The sequence below is a fragment of the Neofelis nebulosa genome, chromosome 5, assembly GCF_028018385.1.
Source record: "Neofelis nebulosa isolate mNeoNeb1 chromosome 5, mNeoNeb1.pri, whole genome shotgun sequence".
NCBI classification, from domain to species: Eukaryota; Metazoa; Chordata; class Mammalia; order Carnivora; family Felidae; genus Neofelis; species Neofelis nebulosa.
This window is the reverse complement of record NC_080786.1, coordinates 91,411,418-91,433,589: the sequence shown is the minus strand read 5'-3', so window position 1 is coordinate 91,433,589 and position 22,172 is coordinate 91,411,418. Positions and strand designations below refer to the sequence as shown.

Genomic DNA, 22,172 nt, shown 5'->3' with positions numbered 1-22,172 from the left:
CCCAAATATCATGGTGCTTCTGAGAGCCCTGGGAAGCAGCTAGATCACACTCTGCCATCTTAAGGCATGTTGACAGAGGCTTGTAGGAGAGCAGTCTTGGAAAAGGTCCTGGGAAGGTGATGAGAATGGGCTGGTCACGAGTTTCTGAGAACTCTGAAATCCCAGCACCATAAAGTTGCTTTGGGGCCAGCAGTCACCTCTTCTGCTGCATGGCTTAGAGTTCACAATTGGTCCTTTTCCTTTTGCCTTTACACTAAATTTCTCAATTACGAAAATCTACCAAATGCATATTCTTATTTATTAGTGTTGAAAGATAAGCATGTGCATCCAGGATGTATTTCATTTACACTTTGCAATGCCAGCTGTCTCATATTTAGGTATGGATGCTGGTATTTCATATATTCTCACGTTTCATAGTATTAATGGATGACATGAATGACAAGTCCTCACAGCCATCCCAACCTGCTAGTTGTCTCTAGAGGATTGTAACAGAAAGTAATATATGCAGCTGTATTGGAACTTGATTTAATAAAATACTAAGTAAAATGTAATGCACCAAATATAATTTCATGATCTGATGATGTCTGTTGATCTACTTTATTTTAGAATAATTTGACCTTAATGTTTTAGATACCAAGTTGATTTTAATCTACTTATTTTAAAAATATTTTTCTTCATAGAACAATATCATTTTTAACTTCTAAAGTAATATTTTAAAGTGTTACCTTGGAGATTTACTATAATAAAAGTTTCATTAAACCAAAACTCACGAATGTTACCATGCAACAAGTATTCACATGATCGTTTTTCATTTTCTGTCATTCTGCTATTCAGTAACTTTGAATACTTCTTTATGGGTTACATATAAATTTCTTGCCAAGAATTTCAGACTTGTCCTTAACTAATCCCCATTCTCCAAGTACCCTCACACAATACCTTCCTGGCAGTCATACTCTACTAATAACTCTAATACCTCACATTCCTCAGAATTTGTCAGGCAAATCAGATTTAATGGGCACTATTACAAGATACTAAAGAATACAAAAAAAATTAAGACTGCTTTGTCCTCTTACTTTCAATTATTGTATTATTTTTTGCTTTATTTCTAGATTTCCCCCCCATGTTTATCATGTCTCTGTAGGGAAAGTGGGAAGAAACCATTTTCCACTTTATATTTCCTAAAAGCCTTGTCTGACTAAAGTTAATATGTTAGCCTATGGTCAGATACTTTTAATCAACAAAAGTAATAGTATGGGGACTTAATTCCAAAAATGTGTTGAAAGCAGGCAAGGAGTGAATAAAGTCGTAGTGGTGGTGATGGTGGTATAATACATTGTCATTCATCATTAGTCCCTTATAAATACTGAGAATACAAAAATGAATAAAAACATACTTGACAGAGTTCATAATTTACTGGAAACATGGCCTGTGAAACCATTACAATACAAATTGGTAAAAGATATATTCTGAACTTTATAACAGAAGCTATAGGAAGGAACAAGAAAACCTAACTCAGCTGTCAGCTGTGATTGGAGTCAGGCAGGCAGTGATGGTCCACAAAGTGGTGATTTCTGAACCATGTTTGAAGCACAGGTAGGAGTTAGTAGGTCAGACACATAGTGGAAGAGAATATAGCCTCACCTCATTCAGACATTTAGCTTGCTTGATATCACGAGGGCACATAAAGTAGTGAGAGGTTCTTCAGTAAAATGACAATGTTTTGGTTTATTTTTAGTTTTTATCTTGATAAAAACTTAAAATTCTTAGACTCTCAGAGCAAACCTAACCATGACTTATTTTTCCCAATTTATAGACTCGATTCCATGGAACCATTTCACACCCCATCACATAGGCTATCACTTAAAGTGTGTGAGTAGCATCTATCATACATCTCCAATCCACCACTATCCCAGGCTTATGCTCTTATTCATCTATCTGATCTGCCAAATCAGAAACACTGGAGTTATTCCAAACTCCCTTGCTCTCCTCACTTAATAGTCATCCTATCTTGTGAACCTTACTTCTAAATATTTCTCAAGTACACTGATTCTCTAAAATACTCACTGGGAGGAACAGAATGGGAATCTGTTCAGGAACAGACATAAGAGATTAATAACAGATTAAAAGTCAGAAGCCCTAGGTTCTAGACTTGTTTTTCCAGTTGTCTTGCTTTACAAATTTAGATTATAGGTCTGAAATCTTGTAAGACAATGTTAAAAAGAAATACAAAACTATGCCAAAATTAAGGGGAAACCATCTTTTTAAATAACTTTTTTTTTTCCAGCTTGGCTCTACTACTTGATTTCTAAAGGGTTTAGTAGTTACTCATCCACAGTTTAATTGTTTTGTCATTTCCTAATGCTGCTGATGCAATGATGTTTTCTGTAGGGTGACAAGCTGCTGAGATTACAACATCTGTATGACCTTGTAATTTCTGTACAATCTCTTTAGTCTGAAGATTCCAGATGTAAACCAGATTATCTTCTGAACCAGATACAATCCACTTTCCACCAGTAACTGAAAAGTTGGCAAATATGCAGTATTTCTCATTCTTATGGCCAGTGTACGTTTTCAGGCATCTGCCTCTGCTGTAATCCCACAGTTTAAGAGTATTGTCCAAGGTTGCAATTAGAATATATTTACCATTTGGAGAAAATGTTACAAAAGAGACAGGAGGGTTATCATCATCAATAAGTGTTTTTAAACACTGACCTGATGCAGTATCCCAAATTCTACAGATACCATCATAGCTACCTGATACTATCAAGGACCCGCTACAATTAAAATGAACAGCAGAAACTGGATCAGAATGAGCAGACAAAGTCTTGAGGCACTTTCCTGTTTTCACCTCCCATATCTTCACACTCTCATCAAAAGATCCTGAAATGATGAGATTAGATGGTGGGTTGAAATTACAGCAAAAAACGTAATTACTGTGCCCCTTTAGCGTTTTCAGACATTTTCCAGATCTCACATCCCAAATCTTTAGCGTTTTATCATCTGAGGCAGAAACAAGCCAACTGGAATCTGATGACCAGGCAACATCTGATATTTCCAGACTGTGACCATAAAGTGTTTTCTCATACTTTCCATCATAGGCTCCCCAAATTATAATTACTTTATCAGCAGAAGAACTTGCTAGCCATTCTCCATTAGGGCTAAATTTAACTGATGATACTGCTTCCGTATGTCCCACGAGAGTAAATTTAAGAGCATAGTTTGGTTTTTCAGACATTTGCTTCCTCCCACTGGCTGAAGGAAGGCTCGACTCTGCTTCACCATCTCCTGCCTCCTTTGTCGCCATGGTTCTGAAGCTCCAAGTAGGTTGGGTAAGCGTCCGGCCCTGAACGAGGCAGCCCAATATTCCGACTTTCTGCCCAGCAAAATGAAGATAAAAATATGAGATTCAAAAATAAACCAGCTTTTAATGATTTTAATTTCTGGAAGGTCTTTAAACTACTATATACAATGATACAGCAGCACGGCTTGGACCACGTCCCCTTTTCCTTGCTTCCTTTGTAAACAAATACTTGAGAAATACTATTAAAAGAGTGCTATGCGTCGTCAGCAAGGAAGGTATTAGTGTTGGGTATTTTGCGAACGTATAAAGCCGTGCAAAGCAACGAGGGGCGTGGGTGATCTACACACTTTTTCACAGCCCCACCCTCAATTCCACAATGTTTGAGAACACTGAGCAAGCCTACCAGGCAGACAGACTTTCGGTATTTAAATAATCATGAATGAATCAACGGCTTAAACAAGAGATTTCAGAAAGTAAAAAGAAAACCTGCGTAGGCACCACTACTTGCGACCCTGACGGTTGGCTGGCTATACAGTCCGCGGATAAACACTGTTGTGCACCTCCGCCTCAATCACACCCAGCTGGCAGGTCAGCAGAGCGCATGTGCACACCAATCTCCAGCCGCGGTGACCAATAGGAGAGGTCTGCCTGCACTTGCGCAAAAGGAGACGCCGGCGTTTCCTTCCGGTCTTCTTCGCCGCGGTTGCCCCTCGCATACCTTTGACTACCTTTGGCGAGTGAGGAGGTGAGCGGGGCTTTTCCCAGACCTGACTGGCTAGCGTGGGTAGCAGCGAATATTACAAACAACGTTCATTTCATTTTGGAAACCGTGTCACGAGGAAGGACTGAATTTTCCGATTCCCTTAGCGGAAAAGTTAAGCCCCCATTTGGCACGTAGCCAACGTCGACCCCCCTCCGTCCCCCCCCCCGCCCCAGACGCCGGTGAGTGGCCAAGTTTCTGCTTTTCCGGTGGCGTCGGTTCTGCTCCTCTCTACTCGTATGGTATAGAGCCTAGTGGCGTGTACGTAAAGCTGAAAATAGGCAAGGGGAGCTTAGCCGAATTTATGTCCAGATTATAAACTTTCTGGTTTAAAAGTTTTGCCGAAACGTTTGGGGAAGGATAGAGTATATGTTGTGGGCCTCCAAAGGCCAGTACTTAGCATGACATTGTAGTGCGGGGGGGAACGAGCAGACGTTTGTTTTAGCACTTCCTAATGCCTTAAACTTTATAAGAAAACAGGTGAGCTCTGTACAGGTGCTTGAGACCAAAAATGACAGATTCGTAGAACGTGGTTAAGAAATGTATAAGGTTAACTCGTAATTGGATTTAGAGGGTCAAAAGTTTAATGGCCTTGAAAGTGTGAGAGTGTTGTAAACGATATATGCGTTTCAGATGTTAAGTTACTATCTTTAAACAAGAATAGGTGTACTGGGATACGTGGCTGGCACAATCAGTAGGGCATGCGACTCTTGATCTCTGGTTCCTGAGTTCAGGCCCCATGTTGGGTGTATACTTACAAAAAGAAAAGAGAGAAAAAGGTTTACCAAAAGATTGGAGCCTGTTGAGTTTCTACTTACCTGTAATCTCTTAGTAAAGAGTGCTCAAGAGGGGCACTGTTTTCTTTACAAGGTTTTCCCTCTGGCAAAGCTGAAGTCTAGAGGCAAGTTATCTTTTTTTTTTTTTTTTTTTTTTTTTTTAAAGCAAACTCTACGCCCGTCGTTAGGCTTGAACCTTGAATTGGAGACAGGGGAGGTCAAGAGTGGCTTGCTCTACCAACTTAAGCAGGCGCCCCGAGGCGCAAGTATCTCTTAATGATGTTTTTGTCAGTCAACAGTTATGCATTTGCAAACAGGCTTCTATCTTGTATTAGGGATCATTGAAAGTCTAGCCTTTAAATAAGGCACAATGAATGACGTAATTAGATCACGTATAATAATCGAACATAGTAAAAACCTCATTACTTTAAAGACCCTACGACTTAGTTTGGAATTTGGACAGGAATTAACAAAAACTTTAGTCTTAGCTTGCGCAGGTTAATTGTATAAGGATAACAAGGTGCTGGGAATAGGACCATCTTTTACGTGAATTGGAACATCTATTTATTACATTAAATTAGGATTCTTCCTAGCTATTTATTAATGTGGACCTTCCTCTTCATAACATCTTAAAAAGAGAACTTGTGTTCCCTTTTTATATAATATCTTAAAGTTCAGTTGCGATTAAACTCTTCCTCCTCCCTTTCCTTTCCTATCAGCCTGGATTAGTGTGATTTTTACTGGAAGCTTAGAAACACTCAAGTTCTGCATCTGTTGAGACTTTTCATTTTTATTGACTCATCAAAAAATTTAAAAGCGCTATAAAGAACTGTAGGCTTTGTTCCAAAGAATTGAAATTCTTATTTTTCCAATAACTGTTCTATGCACTAGGAGAGTAAAGAAAGTGAAAATTAGACAAGTAAATCTATGACAGGAGGGCTAGGATGGGTTGTTGGTGCTGGAGTAGGTTTTTTTTTTTTTTTTTAATGTTTATTTATTTTTGAGACAGAGACAGAGCGTGAACGGGGGAGGGTCAGAGAGAAAGGGAGACACAGAATCCGAAACAGGCTCCAGGCTCTGAGCTGTCAGCACAGAGCCCGACGTGGGGTTTGAACTCAGGGACGGTGAGATCATGACCTGAGCCGAAGGCGGTTAAAAGTCGGACGCTTAACCGACTGAGCCACCCAGGCGCCAGGTGCTGGAGTAGATTTTAATAACCCACTAGAAATAACAATGAGGGGGATGGGGGGAACTTGGCTGGCTCACTGAGCAGAGCATGCCACTCTTGATCTCAGGGCGGTGAGTTCAAGCCCTAGGTTAGGGGTAGAGTTTAAATTTTTTTTTTTTTTTTAACGTTTATTGATTTTTGAGACAGAGAGAGAGAGAGACAGAGCATGAACAGGGTAGGGGCAGAGAGAGGGAGACACAGAATCTGAAACAGGCTACAGGCTCCGAGCTGTCAGCACAGGGCCCGACGCGGGGCTCGAACTCACAGACCGCGAGATCATGACCTGAGCCGAAGTGGGACGCTTAACCGACTGAGCCACCTAGGCGCCCCTAGGGGTAGAGTTTAAAAAAAGAAATTTAAAAGAATGTGTTGGTAGGAATATCCAGAAATAATTTTTAATATTTTCTCAGAATTTGAAGAAATTTCCACAATTAAAATCATTTCTTGATGCCTGGAATTTTTTGTTTACAAATAACATCAGGAACTTGTGTAAAGAAAATTAAAGCTAGGACTGTAACTAGTTAAACCTTTTTATTAGTCATGTTCTAATATCAACATGTAGTCCTGATATTGTAGTCCTTATGAATTAGGCCTAAGAATTTCATAGTTTGGGAGGAGGGGAGAATCAGAGTGTGGAGTTTGTAGGAGTAGAGAATACTGATACAGGTAAATCCAAAGGAGCAGAAACTGTAATTAGAGCTTTGTATTTGTTGCTCTCAAGCAAAGTTCCTCACACAGTCTGTTTTTCATAATTTGTATTTTTGCTGCCCTTAATCTTCTTCAGGTAATTTGGAATTTTCCCTCTCTGTAGAAATCAATTCGATTTCTTTAGATTTCCATAAAAGTTTTAGAACTCAAGGTCTCAATGGTTTAAAGGTTTATTTCCCTTGCCCCTCAGTAAAGTTTGCAGATATTCTAAATAGAAATGCCACAAATAGGTCATTTTTTAATTAAAATACTGTTTTTTGAGTTCTGTGTCAGGACTGGGAGTGATTCCTATATTAAGGAATGTCTTGACTGACTCCCTTCACGCCAGCTCCAGTTAACCAAATCCAGTCCTCAAAAATCAAGAACTCTGTACACTTTTTAAGACCACTAGCAATTTAAATATATACAAATAGTTGGGCTAAATATGGAGTGGCCTAAAATTTATCTAAACAGAGACCTTTTTTAAAGTGAAAGGGGGCACCAAAATCCTCAACTGGTGTTAATCTAAAAACTGGGTCTATCCCTAAACCACAATCACTGTTGACATCTGGAGGATTCTTCTCATAATCACAACTTAATCTTGGAATATTCTACACTCTTTACATGGTAGTTTACACACCAGCCTGCCCACATCTCTCTCAAACCTTATGCTGTCCTTTCCCCACCACTCTGGTCTTCTGGGTTTCTACGTTCTCCTCACCCATCACTCTAAATAATGCTGGGCCCAAGTGGTTTAGAGAAGGCAATGATCCATGTTGCGGTTTTTCACTGGCTTCTTCAGGTTAAATGGGTATAAAGGAATTTAGAGAGTAATTTTATTCTCTGCATAAACATTCAGGATGACAGAAATGACCATATATTGATTGTAGAATGAGAAAAACATTTGTTCAAATTGGCAAATGAAATAGGGGCAATGATCTACCCTAGCTTTAATAAATTTGTAAACTAAGTCATTTTGTACTGTAGATGACAGTGTAGTCTGCAGGAACTAGTTATATTTTAAGATTCTGTTTTCAGAAAAAAATACCTGGCCAGTACAATCTGAGCAATACGTACAATAGTAAAAATGAAAAAAAAAATCTCTATTTCGACCATCAGCTTCCACGTAAGTTGGGTGTAACTGGAAAAAGTTTGGTTTTTTTTTCTTAACCTTAGACTGTATCAGAAGAGACTGATAAGCTATTTTTGGTATATACAAACAGGGTTGAGATATCCTGTAAAATACACCCACAACTTTTCTCAGAAGGCATAGGTCTGTTTTTATATAATGAACTGCTGTGACAATGTCTACTTTTGTAAACTTCATGTCAAATTATGTCCTCCTGAAAGGTAACCACATATAAAACACATGTTGAGACACTAAGAGTTAATTCCTAGTTTCACACAGCAGCATAAAATTCCTTTGAGTTTTCTTTTGTAACCGTACTCTTTACTAATATCACATAGATCCATATTCCTTCAGTCATTTAGTATTTATTGAATAGTCTACTATGTGCAAGGCACTCACCCATGGCCTGACAGACCACATTCAAGTACAAAGAATCATCAGATCCATTCCAAATCAAAGTGTAAGAACACTTTGAAAAACAACATAGAGTGGTCATAATGATGAAGTAAGAACATACTCAACAACATACATTAAAAGGTGATCTAACTTTAGATACTCCTCGGGATGATACTCCTTTAGGAAGTCAGCTGTGTTAAATTCATGTCCATGGATGGCACTGCTTTCTAAGGCAGACTTCTTCATTCCAAAGCCTTTCCTTCTCTGTGTCAATCAATACCTTCTACAATTGAGTTTGTTCAATGGAAACATGTTTCTAAGTTTACCCATTATGCTATTAAACTCAAAATCAATCACTTGCATATATATTTTAACTTCTGTTGTTTTGTCAGGTCATATACAGAATTTTAGCACCACAGAAGGGAAAAGAAGTTTGGGCTGAGAGGGTCTACATTACCAAAATACGCAACCTAAAAGCAACTTCATACCTGATTTAGTTCTTTTAAGGCTGCTGATGACAGAGTCAGAAAGAATCGTCCAACAAAAAGCTGGTCCAGCTGTGGCTGTTAAGTCCAGTTCTGAGAGTTCCTGGTACAGAACACCTCTACCATGCCTGCTACTTTCTTCCAGACACAACCTGCAGGGCTCTGTCCCACCACTGGACAGTGTCTATTAGTTGTGACCTTGGGGCAAAGTAAATTCTCCTAAGTCTTGATTCTCTCACCTCTGTCCTAGTGACAGTTATCCACCTCAAAGAGCAATTGTAGGATGAAAGAGAAAAAACAGAAGCCCTTACACAGGCACCTGGCACACAGCAGAGGCTCAAAGACTAGTTGCCTTTTTGACTTATGGGAAAACAGACTGGAACTTCTTTTTCTACCCTTAATCTTTTCTTCTTGCCCCAAACTTCCAAATGCATTTTATACCTAGTAGGAATTTGGTAGTTTTAAATTAGCATACAATATTTGCTTTACTTTATCACACATTCTTGTGATGTCCTGGTACCCACTATTATTACCTATCCTTTTCTGATAATAAAGCCATGTTATTCAAATACTCTCCATATTTGAGCAGACTTACTGCACTGGTGCCACATCTGGCCTTCAATTACTTTAACTTAAATACAGAACTTTTTTTTAAGTAATCTCTACTCCTAGTGTGGGGCTTGAACTCATGACTCTGAGATCAAGAATCACATGCTCTACAAACTGAGCCAGCCAAGCACCCCATAAGGAAACAAATATTTCATTCTTTTTAATTTTTAAAATATTTTTAAGTAAGGTAACTTTAACTTTTTTTCTTTTCAAGTAGGCTCCTTGCCCAGTGTGGGGCTTGAATTCATGACCCTGAGATCAAGAGTCAAATGCTCTATGAGCCAGCCAGGTATCCTGATAACTTTAACTTTTGATGATAGAGAAAGGTAGCCAAAATATTTCCCAACTAGGCAGATAATGTATTTACTCTGCTCACCTAACAACAGAAGAAAAGTGACTGTTAACTTCAGATGGCAAAAAATTCAGATTTGAGACTTCATATATAGGTATGCCTATCTCTGCAAATGAGCAGATTTTGGAATGTAGGAGGTAGAAAATAGGATATAAATATGAAAAGCAAACAATGCCCCTTTCTAAAAGTGAATCCTTTTCCTTAAGTGAGAAACATCCTTAGACATCAAGATTTCCAGTATATATAAAAAGCCCAAAGCCCTAAAATATCAATAAGCAATGACTTGCCTATTGATACAGAAATGTCCACAAAACTAATCAGCAAGAAAGAAAAAATTTTCAACCTGAGGAAACCCTTTCATAATGCAACCACAAGCTAGGGGATTTTAAGTAACTGAAATGTTTAGCACTAGAGAAGTAAATTCAAGGTTGCCTGTGAGTGGCCATGTACAACAGGATTTAGTTGACAAAGTCTGGTGTATAAAATATACTACATTTTTTTTCTCAGGCAAATCAGCAACAATTTTGAATAATAATTAAGATTTATTATGGGGTAATTGTCATTGTTTATATTTGTGACAATATGAAAAACGACCCAGAGCCCATTTAGCTTTATCTGGCAGATGGAATCCTAGGGCAATAGTTTTCAAAACAGCACAACTGACAAAGGTTAAGAGTCCTACTTAGTGACAAGAACATGAATTAAAGTATTCCATAGAAAACTCTCTCCATCTATTTTTCATACCTGTCATCTTAAAACCTTTCCTGGTTTTTCTCAGTCTAATCTGGTCCTTCAAATACAAGGTACCTTTATATTCCAAATGCTTTCAACGCTTTTTCCCCCACCTTTCATTTCAAAGAATATACTTTGAAAGTTTGGAGGAAGAAAAAAAAAGGAAGGGGAGAATAACCAAGCCACTTCTCCCCTGATCAGTATATAATATTGCAGAAGAGTTTTCCTATGTTGAAATTAACATGCTTTTATAATGAGTAACATCTTAATGATAGTAACATTTCAATAAATTCAAAGTAATAGAATCTGCCAGGCAGAGAACTAAAATTAGTTCTTAGTTACCTCCTAAAGTCTCATTTCTATAACCAGAAAGGCTGCCACTTTACCAATTCCAACAGTTATGCTGGGATTTACCTTTTAGTTAATTCCAATTTTATATTAACCATTTTACTGCAAAAAAAATTTAGCTCGTATCTCATGGCTCATGAACTTCTAGGACAGGAGCAATATAAATTCCTATTTTAGACAGAAAATAGACCACAGTAGTTAAATGGACTTTAATTCATTCACTGAAGACACCTGCAATGGCAAAAACTCCCAATGAATGCTGTTCTTACTAATCTGGGGAAACAATTTTGTGTGCTTTATCTTTTTTCCATCCAATATCAAAATGAGAATTTTTAAATTATCCAACAGAAGGTATATGATTTAAAACATCCTAGAGAAATGACATGTTACCAGTGATGTACAGTTTAAAAAACTCAGCCACAAAAAAAGTCAAAGCTAAAAACAAGATTTTTACTATGAATCAGTGCTTCTATTACCCTTCTGAAAGAAGTTATATTTTAATGTGATGTAAAGGCAAAATTGAAAGTTTTTCTTTAAATTAACCACCTAATTTGTCCCTAAAATTACAAAGAATCAAAGTCTTTTACAGGTCAAGTGCAGTAAACTAAAATGTCCTTTCAGCACAAAGCAGCACTAGAAAAAGTAAGTTATAGATGGGAATTGACTAGTTTTGCAGTGGCTGTTCCATCAGTAACAGACATCAGACGGTATCCATCCAGAGCACAGACACAACTACAGACTAGATGTGAAGAATGCGTCACATGCTTGGCTGATAAATGTCCTTTTGTCTTTGTATCTTTCTACTTTGAAGTGGATTTTTTAAAGTTTAAATCAGGTCACATAAGTTGGCTGCTTAAATAACATGATGAGGTATGAAAGCTCTGAATATCCCTAATGTTCAGCAGGATTTACCAGAGATGTAGAATAGCCTGTCGGGGGAACTTCCAGATAGTTACATTTTGGGGTTATAATGAATTCTAGAAGAGGATAAGATTAAAGAGGTTTAAAAGGGTAGTCTCTGAAACGGAAGTGAGAGACTTTTCCTTCAGAATTCATTTTGAACAGCGTAACAAAAAAATCTTCTCCTGATAGTGTGTCCAAACATTGAGTCAAGATGGCCATCTAGCACCAAGAAGTCGTATTGAACTCAGTTGCAGTTCTCTTGGCAATTAAGCTTATTTTTTCATTCCAGTCCAAGCACAAATGTGGATCACTGAAGACAGTACTGGAAGCGCCAGTTGCAGGTACATTGCAGTTATCATTAAATGAGCCAGAAGGTAGAAAAACTTTGTATTTTATGGGGGGACTTGACTGGGCAGTACTAGTAGGAGATGAAATGAATAGGGAACAATGAGGTTATTTAAAAAAAAAAAAAAAGATCACTGCCCTTATTTGTGTTGAACAAGTCATGTTGAGAAGGTGGTTATTTAAGATAAGGATGCTACATTAAAGGTATCATATAATGCAGCATGAATACGTTAGAATCAAGCTGCACCTAAGAAAAAAATTTCCCTAGGTTACCTTTAAAAAAAAATTATGTGTTATCTGCCAGTCACAGAGAGGAAAAGCACCTAAGGTGAACTTCCAATTTAATGAGGACCTTCATCAGGACCACAAAGCCTGAAACATTTGTTTTAATGCAGAAACACAGCCTCTAGTCACGCTGGTTGAGTTTGGGAAAACTGGAGGGATTTTTTTTGTTTTTTATTTTATTGAATGATAGGATATTGTTTCGATTACTAAGGATTCTAGATCTTCATACCAGCATTAGAATTGAACCACTTCCAAATCCTAAGACACTTAAGTCCAAAGAGAAGCGATAGCCATACAAATTAATATGTGGCCCTCTCCTTTCTGCTCTAAGGGAATCTTCAAACCAGTATCACATTTAAGAGTCAAAGTGTTAAATTCTTCAGCATTCCTGACAACTAGAAAGCACATTCACTGAAGGCTGAAGGTGAGGGAGCGGATGGTTTAATATCTGTGAAGAATGGCGCCAATAGAGGAAAGAAAACCATCCAGTCTCAGTAAGGATTAATGCAAATTTGGCTAGAAAAGCCACCAGGTAATCCAAGGGTTCACTGTGGAAGAACTCATGAAAAGTACTCTGAAGTGTACACAACAGGTCTAAACATCTCCCTTGTTGCAAGTAGTTGTGTGAAATTCAAGATAAAGATTTAGTCTCTTTTAATATCAGTGTTTTTCCCCACTTTAAAGGGAATGAGGAGGAGTCCTCTTTTTCCCCCACAAAGAAAGGGAGCCACATTAATATGTGTATGTTCCCAGACTCTTATAATATTTAAGTGCAGATCTCCAAAGCCTAGGGATTTTCCATAAGAGAGTGGGCCGTTCTGGTTACCCTTTTTATTAGAAGGGTATTCCACCACAGAGAGCCAGAGGTTTTCCAGATGTGTGTAAGAGAGCAGGTGCGCAAGGCAAGCAAATGAGCGCAAACAGTATTATGGAAAACATTTGAGAAGTTAGCTCCATGAGGACTGTGGGCTCCACAAGAGGACTTGACTGGGTAGCCTGGTCTGACACAGGAACATGAAAGCAGAGTATTGCTTCAAAGCTGGAAACCTTCCATAGGAGCCTCACACTGCTGGAAGATGTACTGCTGCTGGCTAAGGTCAACCTGGGGTGCAATGCTGCTGTCCTCATCCTCGGTCCCGAAGTAATGCTCAATAAGATCAAAGGCCTTCTGGTAGATCTCCTGGTTTTCATGACTCTGTAAGAACTCAATTTTATCCAGACCTAGAATGAAGAAAGAAAAATCTCTTTGTGTGTATGTATACATATACGTTCTTTGTATATATGTATTGGAAACCCCAATGACACTATATTTTGCGGTGTCTCCTTTCTTTAAAGGAAGATTCTCTTCTCTACTTCTACCTCTTTAGTATTTTGTAACAGCATATAAAGTATCACTGGGATTACATCTGAATGCTAGTATTACAAACTGACACCTTAAACACACATGCAAGCAACAACCAGTCCCCAGAAGCAGTGATTTCCCTAACAGTCACCATATCATTCAGTGTCTAAGGCCAGTAGCAGAAGTGTTCCAAATGAACTATAACCATGGCCTAATTATTTGGCTCTGATTCTTAAGTTCTGAGCTATCCAATATGTCAACAAATGTATAATACCTTAAAATAACCAGAATCAATTCCTACTGCTTAAACTAGTAAGTCCAACTAGAACAGTTACCCCACATATTCCCATTACTAAGTTCAAGCCCATCTGAGCTAAGCTTTCTTTTACTTGCAGGCATAAGCAACCTAACCACTACAGCAATACTGGAAATAAAAGGTAACACTGCTCAAAGGAAAAAAACATATACACATCCATGTTAAAAATATATACATCAAAATATTAATCGTTATCTCCATGGAGAAAGATCTCCAGGTAGAGGAACATTTTTTTTATATATATTTCAAAATGTCTTACACTAAGTGGCTATAGCTTTCATAAGCAGTATTTTTTATGGTAAAGTGTTAAAAATCATTTTGAGGGGCGCCTGGTGGCGCAGTCGGTTAAGCGTCGGACTTCAGCCAGGTCACGATCTCGCGGTCTGTGAGTTCGAGCCCCACGTCAGGCTCTGGGCTGATGGCTCGGAGCCTGGAGCCTGTTTCCGATTCTGTGTCTCCCTCTCTCTCTGCCCCTCCCCTGTTCATGCTCTGTCTCTCTCTGTCCCGAAAATAAATAAAAAACGTTGAAAAAAAAAATTTAAAAAAAAAATCATTTTGAAAACAATTCTGCATTATTTGATAAACTTGAAGATGAACATAACCTGTGATCCCTAATTCCAATCGTAAGAATAACCAAACCCTGGAGTAGTGGTTTTCAATCCCAGCTATACATTAAAATCACTTAGGGAACTAAAAGGTTAATGTACATTGCTAAACCAATGATTAATAGTTAAGACTGAGAGACTGGAAGAATGAAGAAGCCAAAAGGCAGTGACTCTTCAAGATCAAACTCAGAAACCTTTAGAGTCAGGAACACTTTAAGAACACAGGAACCTGTTGCAATGAGCACTGGGTGTTGTATGGGAACCAATTTGACAAATTTCATATCAAAAGAAAATTTTTAAAACACAGGAACTGAGAGATGCAATTCAAAATTAGAACTGTAAATCTTGGAATAGAGTCAGGCATCATCTACAGTAGATATGGATGTTCTTAAAGGTTCAGATGGAAGAGTAAGAAATTTCCTTATTTTCTCTCAGTAAGAAAGAGTACGAAGGGCAAGCAGAGCCCGGGACCTGGGAAGATACTTAGAGCCCAGTGTTAAATGGCTAAATTATGAAGGGTACTCACTTCTCTTCACACTTAATGCATATTCTTTTCCAATTCTACATACTAAACATTATTCATAAGAGAACAAATTTTTCAAAGGAGTCTGCTGTCATGAACAGATGTGGACAAGCCAGAAATGCAAGAAGAAAAACAATTTCAGGACATTTAAAAACACTCTATCTTACCATAGGCTTCTTCAATCAAAGCACAGTAAGGGTTAATGCCAGTGCCATTCCTTTTGGCTTCTTGTTCTCCAAGCCTCAGGATATTTTCCAAACCATTTAGGGCAACCTGTACAATCTTAGAGTCCATGACTGTGAGGAGATCACAAAGTGGTTTGATACAACCGAGTTCTACGAGGTACCTAAATTAATACAAAGAACAATTTAGTCAAACAAGGCTTTCAATTTCATAAAGCTTTCATGAAATAAGTGGGTCATTCTCAACTGTAGAAATAAAAACAGGCACACCCATTCAACCACCCAAGCTACACTTTATCACAAATAAACCTACAAATAAATGGAAACTAGTTCTCAAGCACCATCTCCACTTTTTCCCCTCCACAATTATTGGACTCCAAGAAACTAGAACACCCTCTTTCTTTGAATATGAGCAACTTGTCAAAATAGTATACTTTTGACTGATTTCATTTTTGTTCCTGTAGATAACCACACCTCTGAAACAGGTGCTAAAGCCACCATGGGCCCAACAGGCCAGTTCTGTTTTGTATAAAGAACTCTTGAAACTCCAAGAAAACAAGTAACTGAATTTAAAAATCAGCAAAAGACCTGAACATACATCTCACCAAAAATATACTGATGGCAAGTAAGATATGAAAAGATGTTCAACATCATTATCATGTCATTAGAGGACTGCAAATTAAAACACTGATGCCACACCTATTAAAATGGCTAAAATCCAAAATGCTTGACAATACCAAATGCTAACAACAATGTGGGGCAACAGGAACTCTTATTTTTATTGTTGTTGGCAGGAATGCAACATAGGATAGTCACTTTGGAAGACAGCTTGGTGGTTTTTTACAAAGCTTTTCATACAATCCAGCAATTGTACTCTGGACATTCACCCAATTGAGATGAAAACTGAGGTCCACACAAAAACCTGTAAACAAATGTTTACAGCAGTTTTATTCACAACTGCCAAAACCTAGAAGCAACCAAGATATACTTCCAATAGGCAAATGGATAAACTGTAGTATATCCAGACATGAAATATTAGTCCTAAAAAATTATCAAGTCATGAGAAGACATGAAGGAAACTTAGACATGCTAAGGGAAAGAAGCCAGTCTGAAAAGATTCCACACTATATGATTCCAAATATATGACATTCTGGAAAAGACAAAACTTTTACAAAGACAATAAAAAGTATAGTGGTTGCCAGGGATTTGAGGGGTGGGGGTAAAGGAGTAGTGACGATAGGTGAAGCAGAGGGGATTTTTAGGGCAGTGTGACACTGTATGACACTACAATGGCAGAAAGAGGACATGTATTCACCAAAACCTATAGAATTGTAGAACACAAAAAGTGATTCTTAATATAAACTATGAACTTGAGTTAATAATGTATCCGTACTGGTCATTAACAAATGTAGCTCCACTAAATGTGAGAGGTTAATAGAAGACACTGCAGGGGAGGGAAGTATATAGGAACTCTGTACTATCATCTCAATTCTGTAAAACTAAAAATCTTCCTTTAAAAAGTCTTAATTTTTTTAAGTAAGTTCATACCATATTTAGCTTTATTATTTACTCAGGAATGAATTTAATAATGTCTAACTTTACTTAAATCCTTACTGACGATTAAAGGCTATATATCTTATTAACAGAAATCAGGCTTAAAGCTATTTCTGACCATTTCTCCTTCCTTTACACCATACTTTTGAGTCACCAAAACCTGTCAACCATTCCTTTAACATATCTGTATCATTCTCATTGTTTTTCTTAAAAAACAAAAAGCAAGCTTCTTTTGTGATTATGTTAGTTACAAATTTAGAAAACACAGAAAAACATACAGAAAAAGTACACAGAGATTAATCACTATTATGTTAATCTATTATATACCACTGTTGGTTCTTCTGTGTCCTAATTTTTATGAAAGGGGCACCCACCTACCATTTTCCCCATTTATCTTTGACTCTTCCCTTTCCTTGCTTATAGCCTGCCAACAAGTCCTACAGATCCTTCTTTCCAGTATCAAGATCTGTAACTCTTACTATAAGTATTATTTTAATCCTGACCATCACTATACGCTAACTACACTAATGAAGATGTTAAGAACATCCAACTGCTCTTTCCTCTGCTCAAAATACTATGTTCTTTGTATTACTCTTAACACTAAAGACACTCAGAGTCTTCCCAATATACTAAGGCCTTCATCCCAGTTTCCAAAGCCCATCAGTTCCTCATCTTGCAGAAGAATAAACTATAGCAATATTGATTTGCCTCTTCCAATAACATTATCTGTGCACATTCCTTCACACTTCCCCTGCTATTCTCTCTCCTCCCAAAATAACCAAATCTCTACCCAAATGGTGAGTTTCTTCTCTTTCATGAAACGTTCTCTAATTTAAGGCCATATTCTTTATCCCTCATAAAGGGATATCCTCTTAAGGGATATTCTTTATCCCTTAAGAACCAAGGCACATTTAGCATTTGATTATATTAACCTAAAATTATGGATTATTTCCAAGTTACTCTAATTGTTTCTTGCATCTAAATCTTGTCTACTCAATAAGAATAAGCAAAAACCACCCAGATGTCTTTTATTCGTTTATTTTCTGTAATTTGGACTGTAATATTTTTGTAATAATTTTTCAACTAACTCTTCATCTGTTTAAGAAGAAACTGCTAGGAGATTGATAATGAACTCCATTAATATTAAATATGCTGAATTTTAAAAAGGAATAGTAGCCTTTTTACTCTTCTCTAACAGAGCAAAATAACCCTGAATAGTTTCTAATGAAATATACCATGGTATTTTAGAAATGTTTTATTTTTTTAATATTTATTTTTGAGAGAGAGAGAGATAGAGCAAAAGCAGGGGAGGTGCAGAAAGAGAGGAAGACACAAAATCCAAAGCAGGCTCCAGGTTCTGAGCTGTCAGCACAGAGCCCAACACGGGGCTTGAACCCTCAAACTGTGAGATCATGACCTGAGCTGAAGTCAGATACTTAACCCACTGAGCCACCCAGATGCCCCTAGAAATGTTTTAAAAATGTGTGTACAGTGTAACCATTTCAATTAAGAAAACATGTATCTTCTACATTACTTATTACTGCCATTACTGGGATAAATGCCATTACCGGTAGTGGCATATTTATAATCATAGTACCCCAGAAATAGAATCTCAGGAGGTCGAAAAAAGCCTAATCTCATACAAAATGCTTCTGAAGACCACTTGAAATCTTCCTTAAAAACCCGTCCATTATGAACTTTACCAAAATAGCTACCTGCAAATGTAGCTATTTAAATATTATTTAATGTAGTCTATTTAAATATTATTTCAGGTATAGTTATATTCTGTATCTAACCAATTCCTGAAATGTTAGGACTACTTTACCTTTTACATTTTTAAATTCCTAACAGAGCACTAAAAATTATAGTTAAGTGTGAACATTTAACCCACAAAGCAACAATATGAGTAGTTGTATTTTTCCTGATATTACATATGAGGAAGGGATTAGTACTTCAACACTTACTTGGTTTTTTTAATTTAATTTTTTTATTTTTAATGTTTATTTATTTTTGAGACACAGAAAGACAGAGCATGAACGGGGGAGGGTCAGAGAGAGAGGGAGACACAGAATCTGAAGCAGGCTCCAGACTCTGGGCTGTCAGCACAGAACCCGAAGCAGGGCTTGAACTCACAGACTGTGAGATCATGACCTGAGCCGAAGTCGGACGCTCAACCGACTGAGCCACCCAGGTGCCCCCAACACTTATTTGTAATCATCTTCCCCTCATTTGAATTCCCCATAAAGAAAGTTAAGGCAGACTAAGAGTCTAGGTTCTATTTTCCTCTTCATCATTAATCTTTTTTTATCTGAAATACTGAATGCCCATAATTTAGCATTTAATTATATGATGTTCCTCTGAGGAATTGATTCCTGTCCATATTTATGCCTTCTCTAGCCATTAAGATTATAAGCCACCCAAGGAGTCATTTAAGTCTCAAGCTAATAGAGATCTCTCTCTATTGAATACTACAGGACCTCAGGAGACACTTGCCTCTACTAAATTTGGCACTTTATTCTAAGATAGACTTCTCTTTCAAGTCTGATCCAGTTCTATTAAGACTTCTAAACTAAAAATGGCAAGAATTAGGGGCACCTGAGTGGCTCAGTTAAGTGTCCAACTTCGGCTCAGGTCATGATGTCACAGTTCAAGAGTTCGAGCCCTGTGTCGGGCTCTGTGCTGACAGCTCAGCCTGGAGCCTGCTTCCAATTCTGTGTCTCCCCCCGTCTCTCTCAAAATAATAATAATATTTTTTTAAAAAATGGCAAGAACTAGGTACCAAGGTTAGATTCTTAAGGCTTCTACAAGTAACCTTCTAGACTACCTGTTTCTGACAAAAAAGCTCCAGAGTAGGCTAAAGCCACCCTATAAATACTAATATTGTCTCAAACCTCAACTATGCCTTCTCTTATCCTGGAATTATTTCAGCAGGAGGGAATGGAAGAATTTGAGTCTAGTATGAAACTTAGAACAATCTTGCAAGAGATTAGCATAGAGCATTCATAACTAGTAGACATAATAATTTTTCCTTTGATTTACAAGATGCTACCTGGCTAGCACTTACTTGATCTGTTCAGCTGATCCTCCAGAAGTTGCATTTGTGATGGCCCAAGCTGCTTCTTTCCTTGTCCGAAACTCAGCAGTTTGTAATATACTAATGAGGGCTGGGAAAATGTTGGCATCTATCACAGTCTGAAATTTAAAAATTAAATGAAAAGGGAAATTACAAAACTTGCAAAAATTTCATGATACTAATTATAACTTTTTAGCTAGCTTCACTAATGACACGCCTCCCTCCTTTAAAAATTAACTAGAAGTCCTCTCACCCCTGACCTTTCAACTGTACTTGGTACACTGATAACTCTCCCTGGAGTCTATGTTCTTATAATCTCCTAGTTTTCTGCCCAAGTTCTTTTCTCTTTGTCCTCTCTCATTTCACCCACAGTAACAAATTATGGAAGTTCAATTTTCTGTTCCTCTGCTAGTCTCATTTCTTTCACAGCATCCAACTCCGACACTTGTGATGTAACCCTCCAGTCCTCACTTTTGGGCGCCCCAGCCCATGATAGCCAACAATCTGCTTTAGATCTGCTAATCATTTCAAACATATCATCTACCCTCTATATCAGGTCAGGTCTCCTCTCAAACTTCTTTTTGTATTTACAGAGGCTCTTTTTTGTATTTATTCTAAATTTCATCAGTCACTAAGTCTCTACAATCTCAATTTAAAACCTCCTGAGCCACCCTTTTCCTTCCCTTTTAGTACTGCCACAATCCTATTCCAACCTACCAACTCCCACCCAGATTACCAGCACAGCCTATAGTTAGGCAGAGTACTTTTACTCACCCCCTCTCATATATAAACACTAAAACAGTCTGCTTCACATTACTTTTTTCATGTTTCTCCTTAGCTCGAGAACCTAAAATGGGTTCGTATAATTTCCTATATCAAGAAACTGAGAAACTCTACATAAGACATGAACAGCAGCAGGTAATCAACTATCACTGAAATCCCCTTGTCAGTCCCTGGCAGCATCTGGGGATGCTTTCCTGATCAAGAACTCTATTACACTAGTGAAGAAAGTCAGCAAAGTTTAGTGGAAAGACACTTCATCTTGATCTATCATTTACTAGGGGTTCCCTTGAACAAATCATTTTTCAGTTTCATCCTTAAATGAGAGTATTGGATGAGATAACTATCTCTATGATTCCCCTCCAATTAAAGTCCCAGAGGTCTGTGTTTTATCTTTTACAACCAGTTGTTCAGCCTTTCTCATGGCCTGTGCTGAACCCTTTGGCCCACTGCTTATCTTCCACATGGGTTACTCTCCCACCTAACAGAAGAACAAAATTAAAGGGCAGATAACCTTTTAGAGAAAAATGGGTCCCCAAAGGTTTTATGAAAAACTGAAGTTATCCAATAGATGAGGTCTGCTAGGAAAAAATATTTTACTTGGCAAGAGTAAAGCCAATCTATTTAGTATAAAGACCATCATAACATTTCAAAAATACAAGACACTCTCTCAGGTCTTGGCACATCATCAAATATTTAAGGCACAGGGAAAAACCAAGGCCAAAGTATAAGTTTCAAAAGTCTGTACAGTAGGATAAAAAAAAAAAAAAGAAAATAGATAAAAATGTTGGAAGTTAATGGTCTGCAAGGCAATAATGGAAGAAAAAATGTAAGCCCAACAGAAAAAAACCTAAACCTTATCAATAAAAATAGAAGAAAAAAGACAGATGCTATGGGATTACCTGGATCTGTGCTCTATTTCCAGCTGTGATATTAGATATTGTCCAACATGCTTCCTTTTTGATAGATTCCTTTGGGCTACTCAGCAAATGCAATAAACTCTGCAGAGCTGAGCAATTCAAAATTACCTAAAAGGAAAAGTTTGAAACTTAATTTGTATTGATCCAAAGAGAAGTAAATCTTTAACTCATTTATTTTAGGAACAATATAGGCAAAGAAATAATGTCTCCCCTTGAAATTTTAGAAATAACTTTATATATGTAAAAGAATATTCACTGACAATAAGAATTCATTTCTAAGATTACCAAAGCAGTTCTGCTAGACACATTGTAACTGTACAACTGCTACTTCATAAGGTACTACAATGTATTAGTCCTTCACCTTCCTATCCCTACAGCTTATTAAAAGGCTTTTGGATGTGTAAATATATGAAGTAGCCTCAGATTTTTAAGTCCTCTGATAACACTGTACCTGGCCATCAATGAACAAATACATACTACATGAAGTACACCAGGTGCTTTAGAGGACACAAAGATAAAAAAGGATAGGACCCCAGCTATC

General features: G+C 37.5%; 2 protein-coding genes and 1 long non-coding RNA gene across 6 annotated transcripts in view; 1 reads left to right on the top strand and 2 right to left on the bottom strand.

Annotated features, from left to right (window-relative positions):
- Positions 1–1,393: 1,393 nt before the first annotated feature.
- Positions 1,394–3,907, bottom strand: WDR5B (WD repeat domain 5B). 2 transcript variants are annotated; one of them, XM_058731191.1, is made up of 2 exons: positions 3,788–3,907; positions 1,394–3,373 (listed from the first exon to the last, which is right to left on the bottom strand). In XM_058731191.1, the coding sequence occupies exon 2, from the start codon at positions 3,302–3,304 to the stop codon at positions 2,315–2,317; it is 990 nt and encodes a 329-aa protein (XP_058587174.1). In that variant the 5' UTR covers positions 3,305–3,373; positions 3,788–3,907; the 3' UTR covers positions 1,394–2,314. The 2 variants fall into 2 exon arrangements, with proteins under 2 accessions (XP_058587174.1, XP_058587175.1); XM_058731192.1 differs by having other exon boundaries at positions 3,705–3,870.
- Positions 3,908–3,966: 59 nt separating this feature from the next.
- On the top strand, positions 3,967–16,943 carry LOC131512461 (uncharacterized). The gene is made up of 5 exons (XR_009262141.1): positions 3,967–4,046; positions 9,589–9,660; positions 11,996–12,868; positions 14,074–14,115; positions 15,769–16,943. It is a non-coding gene; the product is annotated as an uncharacterized LOC131512461 (long non-coding RNA).
- Positions 8,227–22,172, bottom strand: part of KPNA1 (karyopherin subunit alpha 1) — a 72,930-nt gene continuing 58,984 nt past the window's right edge. For all 3 annotated transcript variants that reach the window (XM_058731190.1, XM_058731189.1, XM_058731188.1), the window contains 4 exons: positions 21,614–21,739; positions 19,923–20,050; positions 15,290–15,468; positions 8,227–13,557 (listed from right to left, as the gene is read on the bottom strand). In XM_058731190.1, coding sequence (XP_058587173.1) covers positions 13,370–13,557; positions 15,290–15,468; positions 19,923–20,050; positions 21,614–21,739 — 621 coding nt within the window. In that variant the 3' untranslated portion in view covers positions 8,227–13,369. The remainder of the gene's footprint in view (positions 13,558–15,289; positions 15,469–19,922; positions 20,051–21,613; positions 21,740–22,172) is intronic.